Source organism: Falco biarmicus, chromosome 16 (assembly GCF_023638135.1).
Source record: "Falco biarmicus isolate bFalBia1 chromosome 16, bFalBia1.pri, whole genome shotgun sequence".
Lineage (NCBI taxonomy): Eukaryota > Metazoa > Chordata > Aves > Falconiformes > Falconidae > Falco > Falco biarmicus.
In genome coordinates, this window is record NC_079303.1 from 2,180,287 (window position 1) to 2,200,458 (window position 20,172).

Sequence of the window (20,172 nt, forward strand, 5' to 3'; positions counted from 1 at the left end):
AAAATGGGTATGAGAAAGATTCCCCGAAGGGTTTGTTTCCTTGCTTCCTAAAGTGTGGCCTGTGACCCCAAAGTCTTAGAAGGAGTTTTGCATCAGACAGAGCCTGGTTGATCTGGCAGGGACCCCGTGCAGCAGCTGCACGGAAGTGTTACTACTGTTTGTGCTGAAAGAACCTCAGAATTTAACAACTCGTTGCTGTGATCTTCTAAAAGGAGCAGATAGCACAGGTATGAGATGACATGACTTTTAACCCATAAACTACACGGCATCTGTAATGGGCCCTGGTGCTTTTTTTCGTTAGTATGCTCTCCACTTCTGCCTGCCTCCGACAGCTTTAGAGCAGGTCTGGCTTTTATTTACATCTTCATTGTTGGATATATTTCAGGGGTTTTCTTGATGAAACTTGAGAAGGGTGTTAAGAGTTTGAACAAGCTGGAATTTAGTGGAATTACTGAAGTGATAACAAGAACTTGTACTCACAAGTGGAGCTGTCTCAAATGTGAAGCAATGAAATAAGAACTACAAGTTGATTTTAGCCTGTTACAAAAAAAAAAAAAAAAATGAGGGGGTGTAGCTTTGCTTCCAGCCTCACTTGCTCACTGCTTGTTATCCCTTTTAAAAATAGAAAAAGATTAAAACCAACTTGATCTGACACCTAGGTAGGCATGACTAAGGCCAGGGTCATCCACCCCTGCCAGGAGGCTGGGCACGTTTTGCCAGAAAGATTTAGTTCTTCCAACCATCAGCACTGTCTTTCACCTTTCTTCATGCCTGCTCTGCCTCTTTTGGCAATGCAGGCTTCAGCCTAGGACTTACCCTTCCATTCTCATGCCCAAGCAGTTGATTCTAAAATCAGTTTCAATTCTGAAAAAACACCAACCTGAGAGATCTCAGTTTGTAAAAACAAAACCCGCTAGCAAAACTGTCTTTTTATTAAGAGGATTTTATTTACACAACAATGCAAAGATCTTACCATAAAAAGTTGGCTCCCCCTGCAACACACAATACACCTGCTAAATTTTACAGTGCAATTTAGTAACAGCTTTTAAATATTTACAGAACACTTTTTCAACTTACAGGTTAAGGCAGAGGCAGGGCACAGTGATAAGAAACATTTAGTGCAGTTTTGTGCTAGGCATGATACAGAGATGAAGTGGCAGCATAACTCATGTTCAGATCCATTGGAAATTCAGATGGGAATTACTCCTAGAAGTCCAGCAACTGATTGCAGCTTAAAAAAAAAAAAAATAGTGCTAAAAGATACTTAAAACCTCAATACACAAGCCAGCAGCTAAGAAAAACATTTGGCTAATATGGGAGATGGAACAGGCATACAAAAATCTTAATCTGTTAGCAGTGAAGTATGGATCCTGGAAAGAAGACACTGTATTTTATTTTTCCCCTAGTGTTGGTGAATAGCTGTACTAGGAAGCAGGCTTACAATGCAACTCTGATCCAAAACCTACCCCTGGAAAAGGGGTGTCCGAGAGGACTATGTTCAAAGCCATCCAACTTCTACCGAAAGATGACAGGAGCGAGGTACCCAACTGTTCCTTGTGCCTTTGAAAAACTTCACCTTTAACTCAAAAAGTGAACAAGCTGAGGTTTCAGAAGACTTTAACACACACACACTAAAAATGCACAATACATACTACTGTATAGTTGGGGGGTTTTCACAGCAAGTGATCACAACTTACAATTGTTTAGCTTCTTCATCTTTGGTATTTATAAATAAAAATGCCAGTCCCTTTTAGTTAAAAGGGTAATAATGCAGCTTCTATCTCAAAATCATTTATTCCTAATCCACAGCAGCTTTAAAGGATTTTGATTTTTAAATTTTTATTTTTAAGGCAGTAATTAAGCTGTCAGGAATTTTAAAAAAAAATGTTTTGATATTAGTACCTCTTAGTTTTCCAATGGTTTAAGGCACCATTTTCAAACGACTAGAAGAAACTGCAGGATAAGGAGATGGAGCAATATGAGAAGTTGGTATCAGCCCTTCATAAAAAGTAAAAAGGAAGCAGAAGGTGCTATTAATGACTAGTTGATAAAAAGCCTGATCCTATAAATCATTACTTCAATTAGCCCTTAGTTCTCCGAGTAAGCCCTACTAACTACAGTAGGTAGTACTGGTACTTCTAGTTAAGGCTGGTTTTGCATTTCTGCTTTGTAGGATCCAACTAGTATCTAAACTGCTTATGGCAATTGATTAAACTCCTAGGACACGTAAAAAGCACAAGGGGTGGTAAGGGAGAGGATGCTAACAAGTTATCACCCAGTTTTAGCTATATATGGTACTTTCAGTTGCCCAATCAGTCCTTCATGATGGCACTCGGTTCAAAAGAAATCTAGGTAAAAATTCCCTAAAAGCACCTATTAAAAAAAATATATCACTACAAACCCATTTTCTTTCTTTTCCTAATCTAGAAAGTTAGGACTAAATATAACTGAAAGCCTTCCTTTTATTTTGATACACTGCCCTAGCTTTGTTTCTAAAAAAGCTTTTGTTGTTGTTAGTGTTCAGCACCAATAAAAGTTTGCAAGAATCCAAGACAATGCGAATTGATACGTGCTTTTAGAAACCTCATTCCATTTCTATTTTTTTAAGAATCTAATTGCAAATTAAAGACTGGAACCAGGCAGGCCCAGAGGTTAATGGCATCTGCCCCGGAAGTACAGAGTTAACGACAACACTGGTGCAGAGCAGAGCTCACGATGATACAGACGAATCTGGGAAAGCTCAACTGAGGCAGAATCCTCCCTCCCAAAATGCAGTCGTGTTCCGAGAGATGCCTAGGCAAGGAAAGGCACTTCGGGGCGCTCCTGGGGAGCGACCTGATCACAACTGAACGGACTTCGATAAGTTACACTAGGCAATAATCAAAAGAGTGGACACGGTGGGTTCCACTGCCCCAAAAGTGACCCCACGAGGCACCGTCTCTTTGGAAGACTACAGGGACAGCTGGTTCAGCCACGACAGCAAGAGGAGCTCCGTAAGGAAAAGCCAGAGAGGCCCCCGATACCAAGACTCATGGAAGAAGCTGCTGCTGTTCTGCTCAAAACAAAGAGCAAAAAGGCCACAGAAGCTGGTTTCATCTCTAAACCGATGAAGATGCAGCAGACTTGTCAGTGGCCAAATGATGGCAGCAGCAGGACCGGGAAGCCTCATGGCTGACCCAGCTGTACCCAAGATGCCCACCAAAGATCGGATTAAATGAATTTCCCTCCCTCTCTGCTCTAATTCCAGACCCACTTGTGTTACCGGCTGTGCTTTTTATTATCCGCATTGCTCATAGATCCATCCTTTCATACAACAACTGAAAACTGTTGGCGCTTGGTAGAGGAAGTGGCCGATTTCTCCTGTCACTGTCTAGAAGTGTTGCGCAGTTTTTTAATTTAGAAAAAAATATTCAATGGCTTGAGGGTCACTGTCTTAGTACCAAAAGTAAAGTGCACCACGGCTGGAGGCCACTGAGACAGAGCTGAGAAATGCTATTAAAGAGGCTTCCAAGTAACATTATAAAAAACAGCACTACAAACTAAAGTTAAGGCAATACAAGTTGTGTCCTACTAGGTAAGTTTACTGGAGAGTTGTCTACCTCAAACTTTAATTATTGCTTTGTTTCCTCTGTACTGAAGTCCATAGCCACTGGGAAAACAGCGCTGGCAGAATTGGCAGATTGAGTTTGTCACTTAATGCAGGACTGGCAAAACAGTCCCCATAAGCATCGCGTGCTTTGTTAATGTCAAAGTGAAGGCTTGCTCTCATCTCCGGATGGACTGTATGGTCTGGCAAAGAATTTCAAAAGATAATAAACTCTTGCTCCTGAAGCAGCAAAATGTGCTTGCAGCAGAGATGATGCAAACATTTTGTGGAATTTTTCAATGGTGCAGAAAAAAAAAAAAATCCTTAGTAGCAACCAGGGTGCATAACAAAACAGGGTCCTGAAGTCTTCTTCAAGAGTTAATAGCCCTCAAGTTTTCTTTAAAAAAAGAAAAAGTTCTTGTACGGATATAAACCCAAAGTCCGGGAACAGAATTTCATGGCTCAGAAGTCATCCCAGGTGAAGATTTGTTACTTTCCTGCTTTCATATAGGATGGTATTGCTCCTCGGGCTGTCAGACCTTCAAAACGCTTGTAGGTGTAATTGATAAAAACCCAGTCTTTGTTCTTGTAGTCAGTCTCTGGATGGTTGCTTGTTGCCCCTGGTAAGACATAGAAAAAGTAAAATTATCCTTTGAAGGCTGCAAAGTTTATTTTCATACAAAACACTGGCTGTGCAGTAGGGGAGAATGCTTCTAAAGAAAGAAGTATCGTTAAGTCTAGGCAGATTCATTCTTCAGCCCCCATCAAGAACTGCTGTAACATGTTTTTTTTAAACACATGGAGCAAATGTGTGACTGTGCTTTGACAGGTAAATACAAGGATCCTTTTGAGATTTACACAGAAACCTATCATCCCCTTCTGTCCTACTCTCTCCCTACTCCCTGTACTAGGGGTTAGACATGCTAGCAAGAATTAGCCGGTACTAAGGGGGTACTCGCGATGCTGGGCTCACAAGTCCTGCTGAGATTTGAACTTGCTGGGACCTCTGCTGCCTCTTAGAGATGCCCTTTCACAGACAGCTCCCACATCACTTGCAAGTCTGCATTCTGCCTCCTGAAACCCAAATTACAGTTTGCACACCCCTGCACCACAAGACTACCAAGCTAACGATTTGATCATGACACAAAACCCCTAGCATCTAGTAAGATCATTTCTTTGATTAAAAGGAAAGTTATATTATTCCACTAGAGAAGGAGGAGGATTGTTTACATGCAGAATCAAAGCATTCACCTGTTGGTTTAAGGATATCAGATTCTGGAAATTCATCAAAGTTTGAGGTATCGTCAATGCTTTTAATTTCTATGGAAATTGCAGCAGGTCTCTCTCTGCCAAGAAGAGCAGATTCAGCGTTAAGATTTCAAAAGCAGGAAAAATCAGGATTCAGCCAGTTTCCATTTTGTAACAGAATCAAAGACCGTAGGTACCTAAACCTTAGCAAGCTTCAGATAAGGAACAAAACCGTCTTAGCGACACCTGGATATGATAAATGCCAGTCAAGCTGCTGCCTTTTGTTGAACAGGACTAGCTTTAAACAGTCCATAGAAAAGAGCAGCTTGCTTTTCTGCAAAGAATCTTACCTGATATGCTCCCAATCAACCCCTTCAAAGAATGGGTTACTCTTTATTTCCTCCACACCAGATGCACCAACTCTGTGCTCCCATTCACAGCAAAATCTGGGATGGAAGGAAGAATGAAAATGAAGAATGAAAATGAAAGCATTCCATCCAGAAATGGAACGGCTTTCTGAACTGATACTACTAGGGTTTCTTAACATATAAATGGAGAAGATTAAGAACTCCCACTGCAGAAGCAACACACAGTTATGTTTAGGAATGCCGTGTCAAATGCTACAATTAAGATGTGGTACTCTTTCACAACAGGATAATGTGCCCTTTCTATTTCAGGACCAGTGTAGAGCAGGAGGCCATATAAAGCCTAAAAAGCTAGACATTTATATTTCTGTCCTGAGAATAGATAAGAGTTGAAAATACAAATGAAAGAGCAAGAGTCAGCATGCGCTGGGATACATCTGTATGCTCCAGCACATACAATGTCAAAAGCATAGCTACTGTAAGAAGCTAGCTCTGACAAAAAGATTTAAGTTGCTTCCACAAGAAGCTCACAGACAAAATAAGGAGAAACATTTGTATTTTGCCAGACCGGCAGCACTTCCATGGGAGCTCCTTTTTAGCATAGTTCCGTCAGGGAACCACTAAATGAACTCTGAGAGACAAATGTATTTGACAAGGGAGTTCAGTATTTGATGCATGTGTGCAACAGTATGTGCCATCAGGGGTATTTGTCATGTGAAGCAAGCCACGAGAGGCATATATTACAGTTCACAAGACAAGAAAATTAGTACTATTAATTGGCAAACCGTGTGGCTTGGCACCTTAAAATAAGATCCTTTGCTTTATCAGATATTGGAACTTCTGGAGGAAAAGTCAGAGTCTCTTTCCAATTCATTACTTTCTTATATGTTTCTTGAGGAGTCTCAGAACAGAATGGTGGATAACCTGAAAAGAAAGAAAAATACAATCTTAAAGTCAAAACAGTTGCTGTAGTTACTGAAGTCTACAAAGCAGCTGTCAGAACACACCTCACAAAACCAAAGGAGTGAATGCTTTGAGAACCTGATCCCAAGCACATAAATACAGCTGATGTCCTACACCACGATTCCTGCATAAAACCTGTGCGCTGCCCGTTTCTTACCGATCAACATCTCATACATGATGACCCCAAGTGACCACCAGTCACAAAGCTTGTTGTATCCAGTCTGCATGAAAACTTCAGGAGCAATGTAATCTGGAGTTCCCACAGTAGAAAAAGCCTGGAACAAATACCATCAGTTACGCATCTTTAGAGAAAACTGCCTGATATGGAAGTGGGAACTTACACAACGGTTATTTTGAGAAAGACACTAGATTGCCTCAAAGATCCTTTAGCAAAGCTGTTTAAAGCCTTTATTTCAAGGCACATGGAGACAAAATCAAGACGTTCACGTGAAGGAATCTTAAAATACCATCAGGGAAGTGGGGAAAGGTATCACTGTCTGTATACACCTTGGGATGGTCTTTAGCCCTTTGTTATATAGAAAGTGGCAAGAACTGTTAGTTTTAGCTCGGGAGACATCAGATATCAATGTAAATAATTACAGCAGTGCCATCTCAGTTACAGGTCACCAGCTGTTCAGCAGATGGATGAAGGACAAACTAGAATCATTCCTCTTTCTCAAAGAAAAAGCACAAATATTTTTATTTCGGTAGTGTTCAGAACTCTGAAATGGATGACTGCCCTTCATGTAAATACGTGTGCCATTTGAATGCAGCAGCTCAGCAGAGAACGTTTCCAAGCAGGTGAAACGTACTTACCAACTGCCGTCTGTTTCTCTTCCAGGTCTCTGCTTTCCTTTTGGAATTCATGTTCTGGAAAGCTAAAGGAGATTGAAATATATGTGACTGACTACCAGTCTCACCCAGTATACATTTTTAACTCCAAAACATCATACTAAAGATCTCCCTTACGACATCAAAAAAAGATAGCCAGGCCGGGGCAGACAGCCCATTTTGTATTCAGCTGTCCCAGTAAGAGCTCACAGTCCCCAGGTGCTCATCACTGGCCCCTACAGCCAAAATTTACCACCATAGTGAAGCTGGAGCTATTTGTGGAAGCCCACTTTAATTCCCCCCGCTGAAGGCAAGCCACATCAGCAGAGATGAACTAGTTAACCTGCCTCAGCTTACCTGGCACCATCTAAGGGGCACCTGCAGTGGCAGATCCAAGTGGTCAGCAGCCTCTAGCAGGCAGTGGCAGCTGACAGTTAAGAGGCAAAGCAGGGACGTAACCTCTTCCACCGGTACAGATGGTTGCAAAGAGCACATCTGTCAATACCCTAAACCTACCAGCAACTTCCAAACCTAACACTGATAAAATTTTATCAAGCCTTTCATTAGCAATCCATGCTTTCAGCGGCTTTTTTAACTCCCCCTGAGAAAATTACTGAATATTCAAAGAGACTGTGTGCTCACCTGGTAATTTAAATAACACTTGAGATAGAGCTAGCACCTACCAAATCACACTGAGTTTTCATTCAAGGTTTAATACACATGCAAAGAAGGGCTACATCCGAATCTATTTCAAAGATAAACTTCTGGAAACGAGGATTGTGTTTGTACGTTAAAGTAACTGAAATTATTTTTATAAAGATGTTTTACAGAAAATCAAAGTTACACCTCAGGATGCAGTGTTGATTATTAGACCCTCCACTGCTGACTTCTAGCTTCACATTGAAATGAGTTATGTCAGGCACCAACACCAAGTACACAGATACCCTTCTGAAGCCAAATAACTTACTGAAGTCACTAGGAAGACTGTGGTTCAAGTTCCTATAAAATTCTGTTCTGTGGGCTTTCTTTAGTCCGGTACATAGACCAAAATCTGAGAGTTTCACATGACCCTAGAGAAGAAAAAAAAATATATTAAAAAATACAAACCCATACGAGACATTATTGTAGCAGATAAACTTTGCTACTTCTTCCCCTCCCTTTATTTTGTATAATCAATAGACGCACTCTTTTTGCATTCCTTGTTTTAGCCTAACACTGGATGCGTACATAAAGCCATTGATACGTTCATCACTACTATAGAGAAAGCCCAGTAGCTGTTTACTTCAAGAAATCTCTGCTCCTCTAAGCTCCTGACCACTTCAGAGTGAAAGCAAATGTCTCCAGAGGCACCTGTAATCCCTGGATTTTGTGTTGACCCCAACAGGCAAACACCTTAAATTCAGTAATTGGACCGGTGTTAGTGCACAACATGCAACCGCACCAACTAAGTGCAATTTTTAAATGTGTATCTAAAAATCTACATCCTTTTCAGAGCTCTAAATTTGTCTGTGTCTAGATGGAGACACACAGAATTCCAGCAGTAATTCCAACAATGCATTAACTGGCAAAGTAATTTCCTGGTAAAGTAATTTCCTGGTGGCAAACTTTCTCCCAGCAAGCTAAATTTTAAGCAAACTTGTAGTGAGCAGTAGGAAGATACTGACACAATCGTGCTTTCTGCACATTACCTGCAATAACCACCTAGAAACAATCGGGTAACCCGGCCAAGCCTTCAGAAATCAGAAATAGATTCTGATTCTGAGGGAGATCATATCTCTGTCTTCAGTCTCGCTAGAGGAACAACTACATCCTTTACATCTGATATCATCATCTACCCAGCAGCTGGCAAGTGTGACATACAAGATGTGAGAGCAAAAGGAAACATCTTTTGACTAAGAGGGGAGAACTGAAACTGCGTGTTTTAAATTGCAGCTGAAATAACCAAAAAGTGACAGAAGAGAGCTCGTAAGTGAGGTACGGACACAGCTGGAGGTCCTTCTTGGCTTTTGTTTCCCCAGCGATGTGGCAGATCTACCCTCAAAAGCCAGAAGGAACAGGGCTCCGAAAGAAGCACCGCCACCCACTGCCTTTCACAGCTGTCAACACTAGTTCAGGTCGATAATTAAACTTGCAAGACCTATTTACTACTCCCCAGCCAGTGGTCAGTACACACCTTGCTATCCAGGAGAAGGTTGTCGGGTTTTATGTCCCGATGGATAAAGCCCAGCTGATGAATAGAATCAATGGCTAGCACAGTCTCAGCTATATAGAACTGTGTCTCTTCTTCTGTTAGAGTGTCTTTTTTCATCAACAGGGTCATCATATCACCTAGAAGCCCATCCCCCGCAAATAGCAAAGGTAAATAAATACAAGCAAACACACAAACTCCACTCTTGTTAATTTTTGAAGGCTTTTACAGAGAAAAGAGCCAAGCTAGTTAAGACTTCCTGAGGTTTTAAATATTTCATATAAAATACTACAGTTCCCCAGCACCTCTGTGACAAACTTTCATATTTTCCCTTGTGTCACTGTATGGGGAAAGGTTTGTACTGTCATTGCATTAAACTCACTGAGAGAGCTAAATAGCATAAAGATGAACTGGCAGTATAGAAGCATCCCTTAAAGGAGACTGCCGCGGACTGCCACTCTTCACATCTGAATCACAGATTAAAATAGACACTTTACAAAGAACAGATTGCATTTGTGCAGTGTCATCTCAGAAAGCATTCTTGTGGTTTCCTTCATCACATACATTACAGGCTTTCAGGATAACTTTGAGTTACAGCAGCATTATCATGCAAGAACAAACATCATCCTTTAAAAAAAAAAAAAAAAAAAGACCTTAAAAGCTGCTCCCGCTGCAAGCCAGCTAAAAGCAAAAGGTTACAAAAAATGCAAACCTGGTTACGTTATGGTTCTATAGATAGCCAGTGCGTGGTAAAGATAAGAACTAGCCCAGTACTGAGGCCAAGTTTCAAACATCTGCAGCTGGCAGACCCAGGCAGATAACCTCCAGCCTGACCCGAAGACCTCAGCACCCCGACTGTAAAAAGCTTTACAAAAAGCAAAAAGCTTTACAAGGACTTGTTTCCTCACAAAGTAACGGACAGCACAAGCACCGCTGGATGGTAACCACAGAACACTCTAGGCCCAGGCTACAGTTGTAATTAAGAAATTAGAAATCCACAAGCAAAAGGAAAGCAGCCTTTTGATTTCGGGTAGTTACCTCCAGGCAGGAACTCCATGATAAGGTAGAGGTTTAGCTTGTCCTGAAAACTATAGAACATTTTCACAACCCACAAACTGTCTGCCTCCACTAGAATGTCCCGCTCCGCACGAATATGGCCAACCTGGAGATACACATATGCAGCTGATTAATTACAAGGCTGTGTTTTATTAGATGCATTTATTTCACAGATAGTTCAAGTATTACATTGAAAAGCATCAAATACTGAAAAGACAGCAGTCAAACTTCTGCACAAGGGCAGAAACACTACCAAAACTTCAGGAAGTTACACCCCTCGATATTTTCGGGTAATAAAATAGCATCACATGTTCAAATACAAATCCAAAAGCCATCCTTCTGACAGTAAAAAGGTGAGAAACTTTCATTAAGCTGCTATTATTTTTCCAAAATGTTTCTTTTTTTGTCTGTTTTCCTATGTGATAAAGCCCATTGAACAGCAAATCCATTTTACTCCTCAGCGTGAAGATCTGAAAGACCCTTTTACGTTCAAGCGTCTTCACTGGAAATTTTATGGGGACTTTTGCCTTTGGACATTTACACTTGAATAACATTTATACTTATTGTGTGACTTTTGCTGCCATAAAGTAAGGCATGTAGGGGGACGAGAGAGCACTAACCTCACTCCTTTCAGCAAAAACTCAAGCTACAGAAATGTAAATCACCCTCCTCAACAACAAGATTCCGTACAAGAGAGATAACCCATATTTACATTTTTAATCTTTCATTTCTTACGGCATTTTGGTCCCCTTCAAACCAGAACTGTACAAGTGATAACGGAACACTATGAAAACACTTATCTTAAAACCACTTGGATAACAGACCACTCCAAAACACAATTTATTACTGTGGGAAGATTCAGGAGGAGAAACACATGGTTGATTATAAAAACAGGTTAATCCTATATACAAAAGCAGCTCCATTTTTTACAAAAGTATCTAACAAATCTCTATAAACCTAGCTCTTCTTTAAAAAGTTAGCACACGCTTCAGATACGGCTTCAGCCTATTCCCACAGATTTAGACCAAAGCACTGATATAGCAGTGCTGCATAAAGCTTGTGTGTGAACACACTGCTGTTTGTTTTTTTTAAACAAGTATTTTCAGAAATGGAAACCGGTTCCTGGTTTTTTTGAACACACACAGTGCTTCCTAGATTGACCCCAGTGCTGACCAAAAAGCGATGGTCTCAGACCATTATAGTCCCAGAAATACTAGCAGAGGAAAGCCTTAAAAATGTTAAACTTTATGTCTCTGAGTCAGAATTCCACGTCCATATCACTTTGATATTTATATCTGATTCTGTAAATCAGAAATGCAGTAGAACACCGATCTTTATCTATACGGGATCATTTGTGTATCCCTATGTGTAACATCATCATAAAGCAAGGAGGCACGTACGTTAGATACGTAGAACCATCCCTTCTCTTTCAGTGGAGAAAGACACCTGGTCCTTCAAAAAACACTCTGCTTCCCCACGTTTTCAAGCAGAAAGAGTTCAGCACTACCTTGCTTCAGACCAGAGAGCCTCTTAGCAAAGTGTTACGATCGCAATTTCCATCGCAACTAAGTGAGGCGTTAGAGGTCGTCTGAAACACCGTCCTGAGCGTTCTGTGACATGCAATATAGCCTGCAACTGCTGCTGTAACACTATTAGGTGAAAACTACATAACCTTCAAACTTCTGCACTGTTACAAGGAACGTTTCAAAGAAAAAAAAAAAAAAAAACCCCACACTGAAAAGAGCCTGCAAGAAGACAGGTCCTTGTGCATTCATATGAGATTTTTCTGACTTACTTCCTCCATAAGAAATGGGAAAAACAAAACAACCCCACAATTTTTTAGGTAGTAAACCTAAACCACAGATGCGTGTTACTCCTCTCCACACATCACAGTGACCTCCCCAAAGTCATCGAAAACACGGACGGTAGCATTGCTACTCAGGGTGGCTATTCACCTGCTCTTTTTCAAGCATATCAGCTTTGCGCAGTATTTTCATTGCGTAAACATGCCCCGTATCTTTCTTCTGGACAAGTCGCACCTAGGAAGTATGCAAAAACTTGAGTCAACCACACCATTATCACCACAGTTCCCTGACAAATTTGGGTGTCAAGTCTTTGGCTTCCAGTTCATGAAATCATACCAGATTATAAAGAGAAAAAGCATTCCATAGGGCACAGTCACGTCAAACAAGTTCTGTTAATTCTAAGAGATAAAATAATTTTAACAGGAGACGGCACGCTGAGCGATCATACACCTAAAGCAGTTGGGCCAAACCCACTTTCTCTGAAGAAGAGGCCACCAGAAGAGACTGCTGGGGGTGGCCCTCCCGCTCCCCGTCTGTAAGGCCAGCCCCAGGAGGTCACACAAAGTACGCTGCCAAACATCAAGTCCTTTTCAACAGCATTCATGTTCCTTTAAAACACATAATGTTTTTAAACCAGCATTTATTAGGCATAAAGGCAGATGCGTGGGACTTGTTAAGCTAAAAAACAATCTGCAGTTATTACAACATTTATTTTTCACTTGTATAAACTAGGCAAGTCTTTAACAAATACCAGTGCTGTTTAAAAACACATTTAGTCATCATTTCAGGGCTTACCTCTCCAAATGCTCCTCTGCCTATTACTTTTAAAGACTCAAAGTCTTCCAAACCAAGCCTTGTTCTCTTTAGGCGAAGAAACTCTGTTTCCTTTTGTGCATGTGCTGACCTCCTGATTCTTTTCTAGTTTAGGGGGACAAAAAAACACCCCACAGTGAGAATTCTGCAGGTGAGCTCCATGGAGAACACAGCAATTCCATTTATTTATGGAATTTATAAATTCCATAAATCTCTATTTATAAAGAAAAATCACTTTTATTTAACCATTAAGATAATCTTCCCATGTTCATTACCTCTTCGTCTTTTAAGCCTTCTTCTTCCATCATTTGTTCTAGCTTCTTTTGTCTATAGCAGAGACAAAATAGAAAAATAAAGGCTGAATCACTGATTTGTTTCTTAGTCACACCCTGGTCTATGCTTGCTGTGAAAGGAGGATGTAATGCCAGCAAGTGAAAGTGTAAATGATATAGAAGAGAGACTCAGATATGAGATGAATTCTGAAGACTCTGATATTACAGCTTTACCCTTCTAGCCTTTTCCTCTCTAATTTTGACGATCTAAATCTGCCTCGAGTTTCGCATCCGATTCAAGTGCATGTTTTTGTTGTATATTGAAGGGATCTGGGTTCAATTCTTGTCTCTCTCTTTGACAGCTGGGCAAGTCGCTTAAGGCCAGAGACAGAATAAATATTTAAACATCAAAGTCTCACTTATTCCAGGGAGAATTAGCTGTTTAAACACATCTGTGGATCTGCACTGTAATTTCTCTGCATCTCAAACTCATCATACACAAAATGAGACCAAGTTACTTTCTATTTCCTAATACCTGAGATACTCAAAATATTTGGGAAGAGGAAGTATGTCTGTACACATTCTGCCCCTTAAAGAATCAGAAATATTTACAGCCTTAGTACAAAATTATTATTTGGGCGAAAATAAAAAGAGGAAGCAAGACTTCAGAGGGAGGAATGGCCTCAGGGGACTTTTGTAATTACCCCCTGGGGACCTTTTCCCCAACACTGATCATATTAATAGCTGGCTGAACTGGGATTGGTGGTTTGGGTTTTTTTTTCCCTCTCCATGTGTGTTTTTACTGGTATAACATTAGAAATGTACTAAAAAATTCCTTCTCTTTATGCAAGTCATTCTTTGCAAGATCCTGTTCCGGTCTCCTGTGCTACTACGCAGCTGCTGCGACACGATAATATTCTGAGTTATTGCTTCCACAGTCGGGCACATTTAAATCACTTTGCCCTTATTTAAGTACCCAGTGAGCCCTGTCTGGTCATCTCATTTCACACTCAAAACAGTGACTCCAGCAGCAAAAGACAGCTGCTGCAATACACAGAATTAAATAGCTCAGCAAGACCAAGCGGTGCTGAAATTCCCCCAAATATCCTTAACAGGTCCTATAATTGCACAGCCACAGACACATCTAGTGTTAAAAAAAAATAAAGTCTAGTACATTTGTTCAGACAAAGTCTCGATCCTAAACCAAAAACCCTGCCATTGAGGTTTTGGGAGTAGACAATGGCACTCGTAATAAAAAGCAAGAGCCATGCGAAGAGAAAGAAAGGAATTAAATCAGTGATATTTTCTGTTTGGATTAGACCTTAATCTCTCCTTACTAATTTGAAGCTTTGAAGAAAATATGTAAGCAAGTTAGTATTTATTTCTAAATTGCTCCCTCAGTCCTGCAGTTATTGTCGTTAGCAGGCATTCCTCTTGGATCTAGTTAGGGTTTTGGCAGAATGAACACTGAAGCTTCTTCAAAATTCTGATTATAGGCTACATTGCAAGTTGGGAGAACGTCAGAAGTGCCGGTGCTACAGCTTGAGGGTATTCAGCAAATTGGAGGGTTCCAGCCAAAGGAAAGTAAAAGTCACGCTTAGCAGTTACACCGCTGTTATACTTTGACCAACGTAAAGGGATGCCATAGGTGCAGCTAACTCACAGATCAGGAGTTAGCATTAAGTGACAGTCCTCACAGCCATCCCTCATTGTCTCTGGAAAGATTCCCTTCCTTCAGCAGCCGACGTGACCACACATTACAACCCACACTGGAAACGATGCTCTACAACGAGTTTTACATACTACAACCAGGGACGTAAAATGGGAAGAGGCAACAGAACACAGGCAAGAGAAATGTTTGTAAACGTTGGCTTTCTACTTCCAAATTGTACTTGGACGGCCCCAAGCACATCCCAAAGTTAGTTTCTACTCCATTGTAATCAATGTATATAGAATCAAATCGAATCATCAAATTATATGTGGAGTTTTTTAAACGCGGTAACAGTGGTATCACCGTTGCACCTGCAAGCATGTTTCTATTCCTTTCAGAAGAAATTCTGAAAAGCTCCAGTCTAAGCTACTGGGGAACTCAGAAAGCCAGCGGTTGCCTCTGGAAGCTTCTCGTGCCAAGCCCCATCCAGGTGCCCACCTTGGGAGCTTAGGTACGTGCTCAGCACAAATCTTCTATTTTTGCCTCGGCTCCAAAAAACTAAATGCAGTTAATATGTATTTTTGGCTCTTACCCAGGTTGGAAAGAAACCAAGAAAGATTTTTACCTCATCTCTCGTTCTTCATGCTGCGCAATGAGATTGCTGTAGAAGTTTTCCAACGTCACCTTCGTCATCGTAACTCGCTCCTTGGTGTGATTACTCATAGACGAGCACGGTGTCGGGCCTGTCATTGCCATGGCTGTTAGGAAAGAAAAAGGGAGGAAACTTTTAACATTATAAATGACAAATAACCTTCAAACAAGAGCTGCAACCAGCAAAGTGATGCTGAACGACAGAGTTAAGATTTTAACAACAAACGCTGACAGCCCAGTCGTCTGAACTAAGACTAAGTAGGGAAAAGTCTTACAAAATAAAAGGTACAAGTCAAACTTCCTGTTTTGAACATTTTTGATCTGAAAATAAGAGGGAAGGAAACTTAAGAAACATGATGCCTCAAAAACCACAATTTCAGGCAGTACTGTGAATGTTTATTTCTGCCGATATATTCTATCTTTAATAAATGGTAATATTTTCTTAGTTTTAACCGCTGAAACATCTATTCAGAAATTCTTCCTGTGACCCTTGCAGAAATAACGCCATCAGTTGCCTGCAGTCTCTTCTGCTCTGAAATTTATCAAAACCCCAAAAGTCATCGCAATAACAGAGCAAGCGAGGGAGGAAAAAGCAAAACAAAAAAGGCATTCAGTTGCTTTTAAGCTCTCTTGGTTTTCCTAGAGGTTTTCACACAGAAATCTGGCAAAATCCAGAAGACCACCGCCTTTGAACAAGTTGTAATTTAAAAAAAAGAAAAAACACACCCTAGTGTAAGTATTTATTTAAGAGAATCCAGTAGGTCAGCATCATAGCATGCCACTTGCAACCGGTAGCATGGAAGTTTCACGGCACGTTGGAGAACCAGCTGTACTTTCTCAAACGCACCAAAATGCAAAGATTTCAAGTGGAAAGCCACCTTAGCCCAGTTCTGCCGCTCACAACTGAACTCGCAGTAAGGTAACCCAAGTTTCGCAACTATTACTAGAAATTGCAGACAAATCTAGGTTACGCACACTTCCCGTTTTTACCGTGCCTGGGCAGTGGCAGTGTTTTAAGAGTGACTTTTTGCTGTTGGCTTTTTGGGGATCTTTACACGGCCTCCTTACGTGCCGTTGCAAATCACGGGCACCAACTATTTTGTCTGCTGTGTTCCCAGGTTGGCTCCCAGAAAAGATACCAGCGTGGGGGCCGGCAGAGCCCCCCACCGTGTGCTGCGTGAGATGGAGCTACGGCTGCGCGGAGGAACGGCACCGAGGGACCGCGGGCCAGGGGCTGGTCACCTTCCCTGCACCCCGAGGTGGAGGAGATGGACCGCTGCATCCCACTGCATCCCCGGTGGGAAGCCCAAGCCCCCAGGTTCACACCCTGGAGAGCAGAACGTGAAGGTTTTGTGACAAAAACAGGTTAGAAAGGGGGGAAAAAATGGGATGGAAAGGGAAAGTAGCGGGCTGGAGGGCAGCAGAGCCAAACCACCTGTTGGTGCTCGGGTCCCGGCTGCACCGGGGCCACCCGACGCCCACCCAATGCCCACCACGGGGCAGGGGGCTCCAGCCCCCCCGGCCCGGCGGCTCTTCGTGCGGCCCGGCAGCATCACCGGCAGCGGACAAAAGGGGCCCGAGCCCCCCGGCCGAGGGGGAGGAGAGGGTCCTCGCCGTCCCCCTGCCCGCAGCGCGGCCACCCCCGGGGGAAGCGGGGACCTCGCCGCTGGAACGCCCCTGGCCCGCAGCGCCCCCGCTCCCCGCCCCACCGGCCCGGGGGTCTTCCGAGGGGGGGGGGGGGGGGTGCGGTCCCCTGCTCCCCCAGCCCAGCCCGGGAGCGGCGAAGGGCCTCGGGGGAGGGGGACGGGATGCCGAGCACCGGGCGTGGGGGATGCCCGTTGCACCGGCGCGGGAGCGGCTTACCGGAGCCCCTCGGGAGGAGGGCGGCGAGGAGCTGAGGGCGACGGCGGGGTCTCGGCGCCGCCAAGGCAGGCAGAGCGGCTGCGGGGGGGCGGATGGGCGGGGGGACGGGACCGGGGCGACCGCAGCCGCTACCACCGCCCCCCGCACCGACGGGGACCCGGCCGGGACGAGGCGCCCAGCCCCGCGCACGCAGCGCGCATGCGCCACCCTCCCGCCCCGCCCCCACCCGCGCATGCGCATGGGCGCGCCGGCCCCGGCGGGGGGGAGCGGAGCGGGGGGCACGCGGCGCCTGCGCGGTGGGGCCGGGGTCCCGGGGTGGGCGCCCACGCGCACGTGCGGAGTGCGGTCCCCCCTTTGTCACTCCCGGGCTGCGGGAGCCAGCACCGAGCTGCAAGGTGCCAGCCGCCCGCCGCGGGCCTGGGGAGCCACATCCTGCACCCCGCAACGGCGCTGCGCAGCGCCCAGGCCCCCCGCCCCTCCCCCCCATAACGCGGTGGTGGCTACGGGAGCGAGGTGTCCCCGGGGATGGGTGCCGCGGGGACCCCGATGGTCGCTCAGGCTCCCGGGGCTCAGGGAACGGTCCCTCGGTCCCTGAGCGAACCCGCGAGGGCCGGGGGCTGCGGTGCTGAGCGGGACCCGGCCCCCGCCCCGAGGTTTTCCATCAGGGCCCCCCCGGGTGCCATCCCCGGCTCTGGAGGGTGGCACAGCCCCGCCGTGGGCTCAGCATGTGGCTCCTCCATCCCAGCTCAGGGAACGCTGCTTGGGCAGCACAGCCCATCCTCATCCCGGCCGTCCCAGCTCTTCCCAAATATCTGAAGCCGTCTGTCTCCATAATGGTTTGATTGGCCTTGGGAATCTAACAGGGACATCTTGAGTAACGGCATGACAAAAGAAATGTGATTCCATACTCGTCCCGATGTGTGGAGATAGTAGCAAAAGAGGATTTTGCTTCATTTTATCTACATTTCTACAAAAAAAAACCAACTGCAATTCAGAGGGTGGAACGGGGTTTTATGTTAACATCAAGGATTTATTGGGGTTTAATCACTGAGAAATACCTTCTGCACATGCAGAAGCCCACCAGCAACAGAGGAATTCCAGGATTTGAAATGGTGTGTATAGTCCCTACAGGATGGAAACGCTGATATATTAGTAACACACACGACAGAGATTTAATTTCTGAATTTTGCAATTAAACTGGACCTTGCTTTGCTTAGACAGAGCTGGTCAGTTTGATACTAAAGGTGAACAGCAAAATCATGTGCTGTCTCTTTCAGGAAACACAGCTGGCCTCATGAAGCTGGTTTTCTGCCCAGAAAACCTGATAAACTGGGGAAGCTCTTCGAGAGGATTTCACATGGACAAAGAACAGTCTTGAAACAAAAGGCTTATAACAGGGACCCTGGAAGCTGATCCTCGTTTTTTCCAGCAGCAGAACAAGGTGAATGTCTCGGGCTTTGGCTGGGAGGGGTGGAGATCACTGCCAGCTTCTCCCTCTGTGGCCCGCAAAAGTTTGGCACCTTGAAGGAAAACCTGGGAGATGAGAGGCTCAAAGCATTCTGTATGCTGGAGAAGCAGCAAAACCAAAAAACCACAACTTTTGGACCTAAAGTATAAGAAAAGTCATTACTCCTGCAGTGCCGGGCGGAACTGCAGGCAGGTGTGAAATAGGAGAGCATCTGTATCGGGAGGTCACTGCTTCTTCAGGAGGCAGAACATCGGGCTGCAGGCGAGCCTGTGAGGCTGCACATGAATGAACCAAACTTCTGATACGTGTGGGCTACGGGAGCGTCAAAGAGCTGCCACAGCCCTACGGGCTTGGTGACAGACGGGGAGGGCCCTGCCACGGAGAGAGACATTTCTGGCCTGTGACAGATGACCCCGTGTCACAGCCGCAGTGGTCAGCCTGCCTGCTAGGGAGGGGACCTGGGCCTTGATCAGGGTCTCTGTTCGACGTCTAGGAGTAGTTAATGGAACAAATGGACGGGGTTTCATTTTTTTTGCGGTTCACCTTTGCGCTAGAGCTTTTCCTTGCGATCGTCACGTGGGTAAAGCAATGGGCTGAGCTGGGTTGAGGCTAGCGGGGATAGTTCTGTAGCTGGGTGCTAGGGTTTCTCTTGCTGCCTAGCTCTTTGATTTGAAGGAGGTGGAAAGGGTCTTGCGGGTTCCAGTTACCCTTGGGGGTCTTCACTTACTGCAGCAAACCCAGGTGCTGTAACGGGGGGGAGCCCTGCTCTTTTTCCGTGAGTTCCAGCAGCTGCTTCATCAGGCTTGAAGTCTCATCTCTGTTGATGCTGTTGTAGAGATCTGAGGGATCTTGGCTCTTCTGCGAATCCCACATGGCATTTGAAAGCGAAATATCCCTGCTGCTGGCTGTGTGCACGCTACCTAGGGCGTTGTGGAGCCACATCAGGCGCTTCAGCCCTTGAAATGCCCTTCCCTTGTCATGCATGAGCTGATGCTCTGTCACTGCTCTCTTACTGCAACAGGAAAAAAAGAGTTCATTAGGAACCAAGCACAGCCAGATCCGAGCTCCTCTTTCAAACTGATTTGCACCCATCCATTTTGTAGGCTTCCCTAAGCTGAGGCAGGAGTACCGGTGGTGCCTACAGGTGATGCGGACAGCCCAGAGGTGAGGCTGGTGGTGCTGGTGCTCACAGCCAGCCTGATCCCTGCAAAGCCCGCAGCGGGAGCACTCCCACGGCCGGTTCCTGAAGATGGGAAGCTGAAACACGGCCATTCCCAAAACATATACCTCCAATCTCCTTCTTTTTTTTTCTTTTTTTTAAAAAAAGCAAACTGGGGAGACAGCGACAAAGTGACTTTAGCAGGCTTAAAGAGCTCTTACAGAGATTGGGTCTTTCCCAAATTTGGATTCTT

The 20,172-nt window shown here is 44.4% G+C and overlaps 1 protein-coding gene across 2 annotated transcripts; it reads right to left on the reverse strand.

Annotated features, from left to right (window-relative positions):
• Window positions 1-923: 923 nt before the first annotated feature.
• STK38 (serine/threonine kinase 38) lies at window positions 924-17,482 on the reverse strand. 2 transcript variants are annotated; one of them, XM_056362011.1, is made up of 14 exons: window positions 17,293-17,481; window positions 15,404-15,536; window positions 13,131-13,182; window positions 12,838-12,960; window positions 12,193-12,276; window positions 10,220-10,343; window positions 9,167-9,321; window positions 7,961-8,063; window positions 6,979-7,040; window positions 6,320-6,437; window positions 6,000-6,123; window positions 5,185-5,280; window positions 4,838-4,932; window positions 924-4,206 (listed from the first exon to the last, which is right to left on the reverse strand). In XM_056362011.1, the coding sequence occupies exons 2-14, from the start codon at window positions 15,532-15,534 to the stop codon at window positions 4,076-4,078; spliced, it is 1,398 nt and encodes a 465-aa protein (XP_056217986.1). In that variant the 5' UTR covers window positions 15,535-15,536; window positions 17,293-17,481; the 3' UTR covers window positions 924-4,075. The 2 variants fall into 2 exon arrangements, with proteins under 2 accessions (XP_056217986.1, XP_056217987.1); XM_056362012.1 differs by lacking the exon at window positions 4,838-4,932 and having other exon boundaries at window positions 17,293-17,482.
• Window positions 17,483-20,172: the final 2,690 nt, after the last annotated feature.

What these genes read in the sequence shown, in the direction of transcription:
- STK38 (XM_056362011.1), bottom strand. Translation starts at nt 15,534, where the DNA reads ATGGCAATGACAGGCCCGACACCGTGCTCGTCTATGAGTAATCACACC. An exon ending in ATATGCTTGAAAAAGAGCAG is followed by an intron (nt 10,344 to 12,192) that starts GTGAATAGCCAC and finishes GTGTATCTCCAG; the next exon opens with GTTGGCCATATTCGTGCGGA. An exon ending in CATGGAGTTCCTGCCTGGAG is followed by an intron (nt 9,322 to 10,219) that starts GTAACTACCCGA and finishes ATGGGCTTCTAG; the next exon opens with GTGATATGATGACCCTGTTG.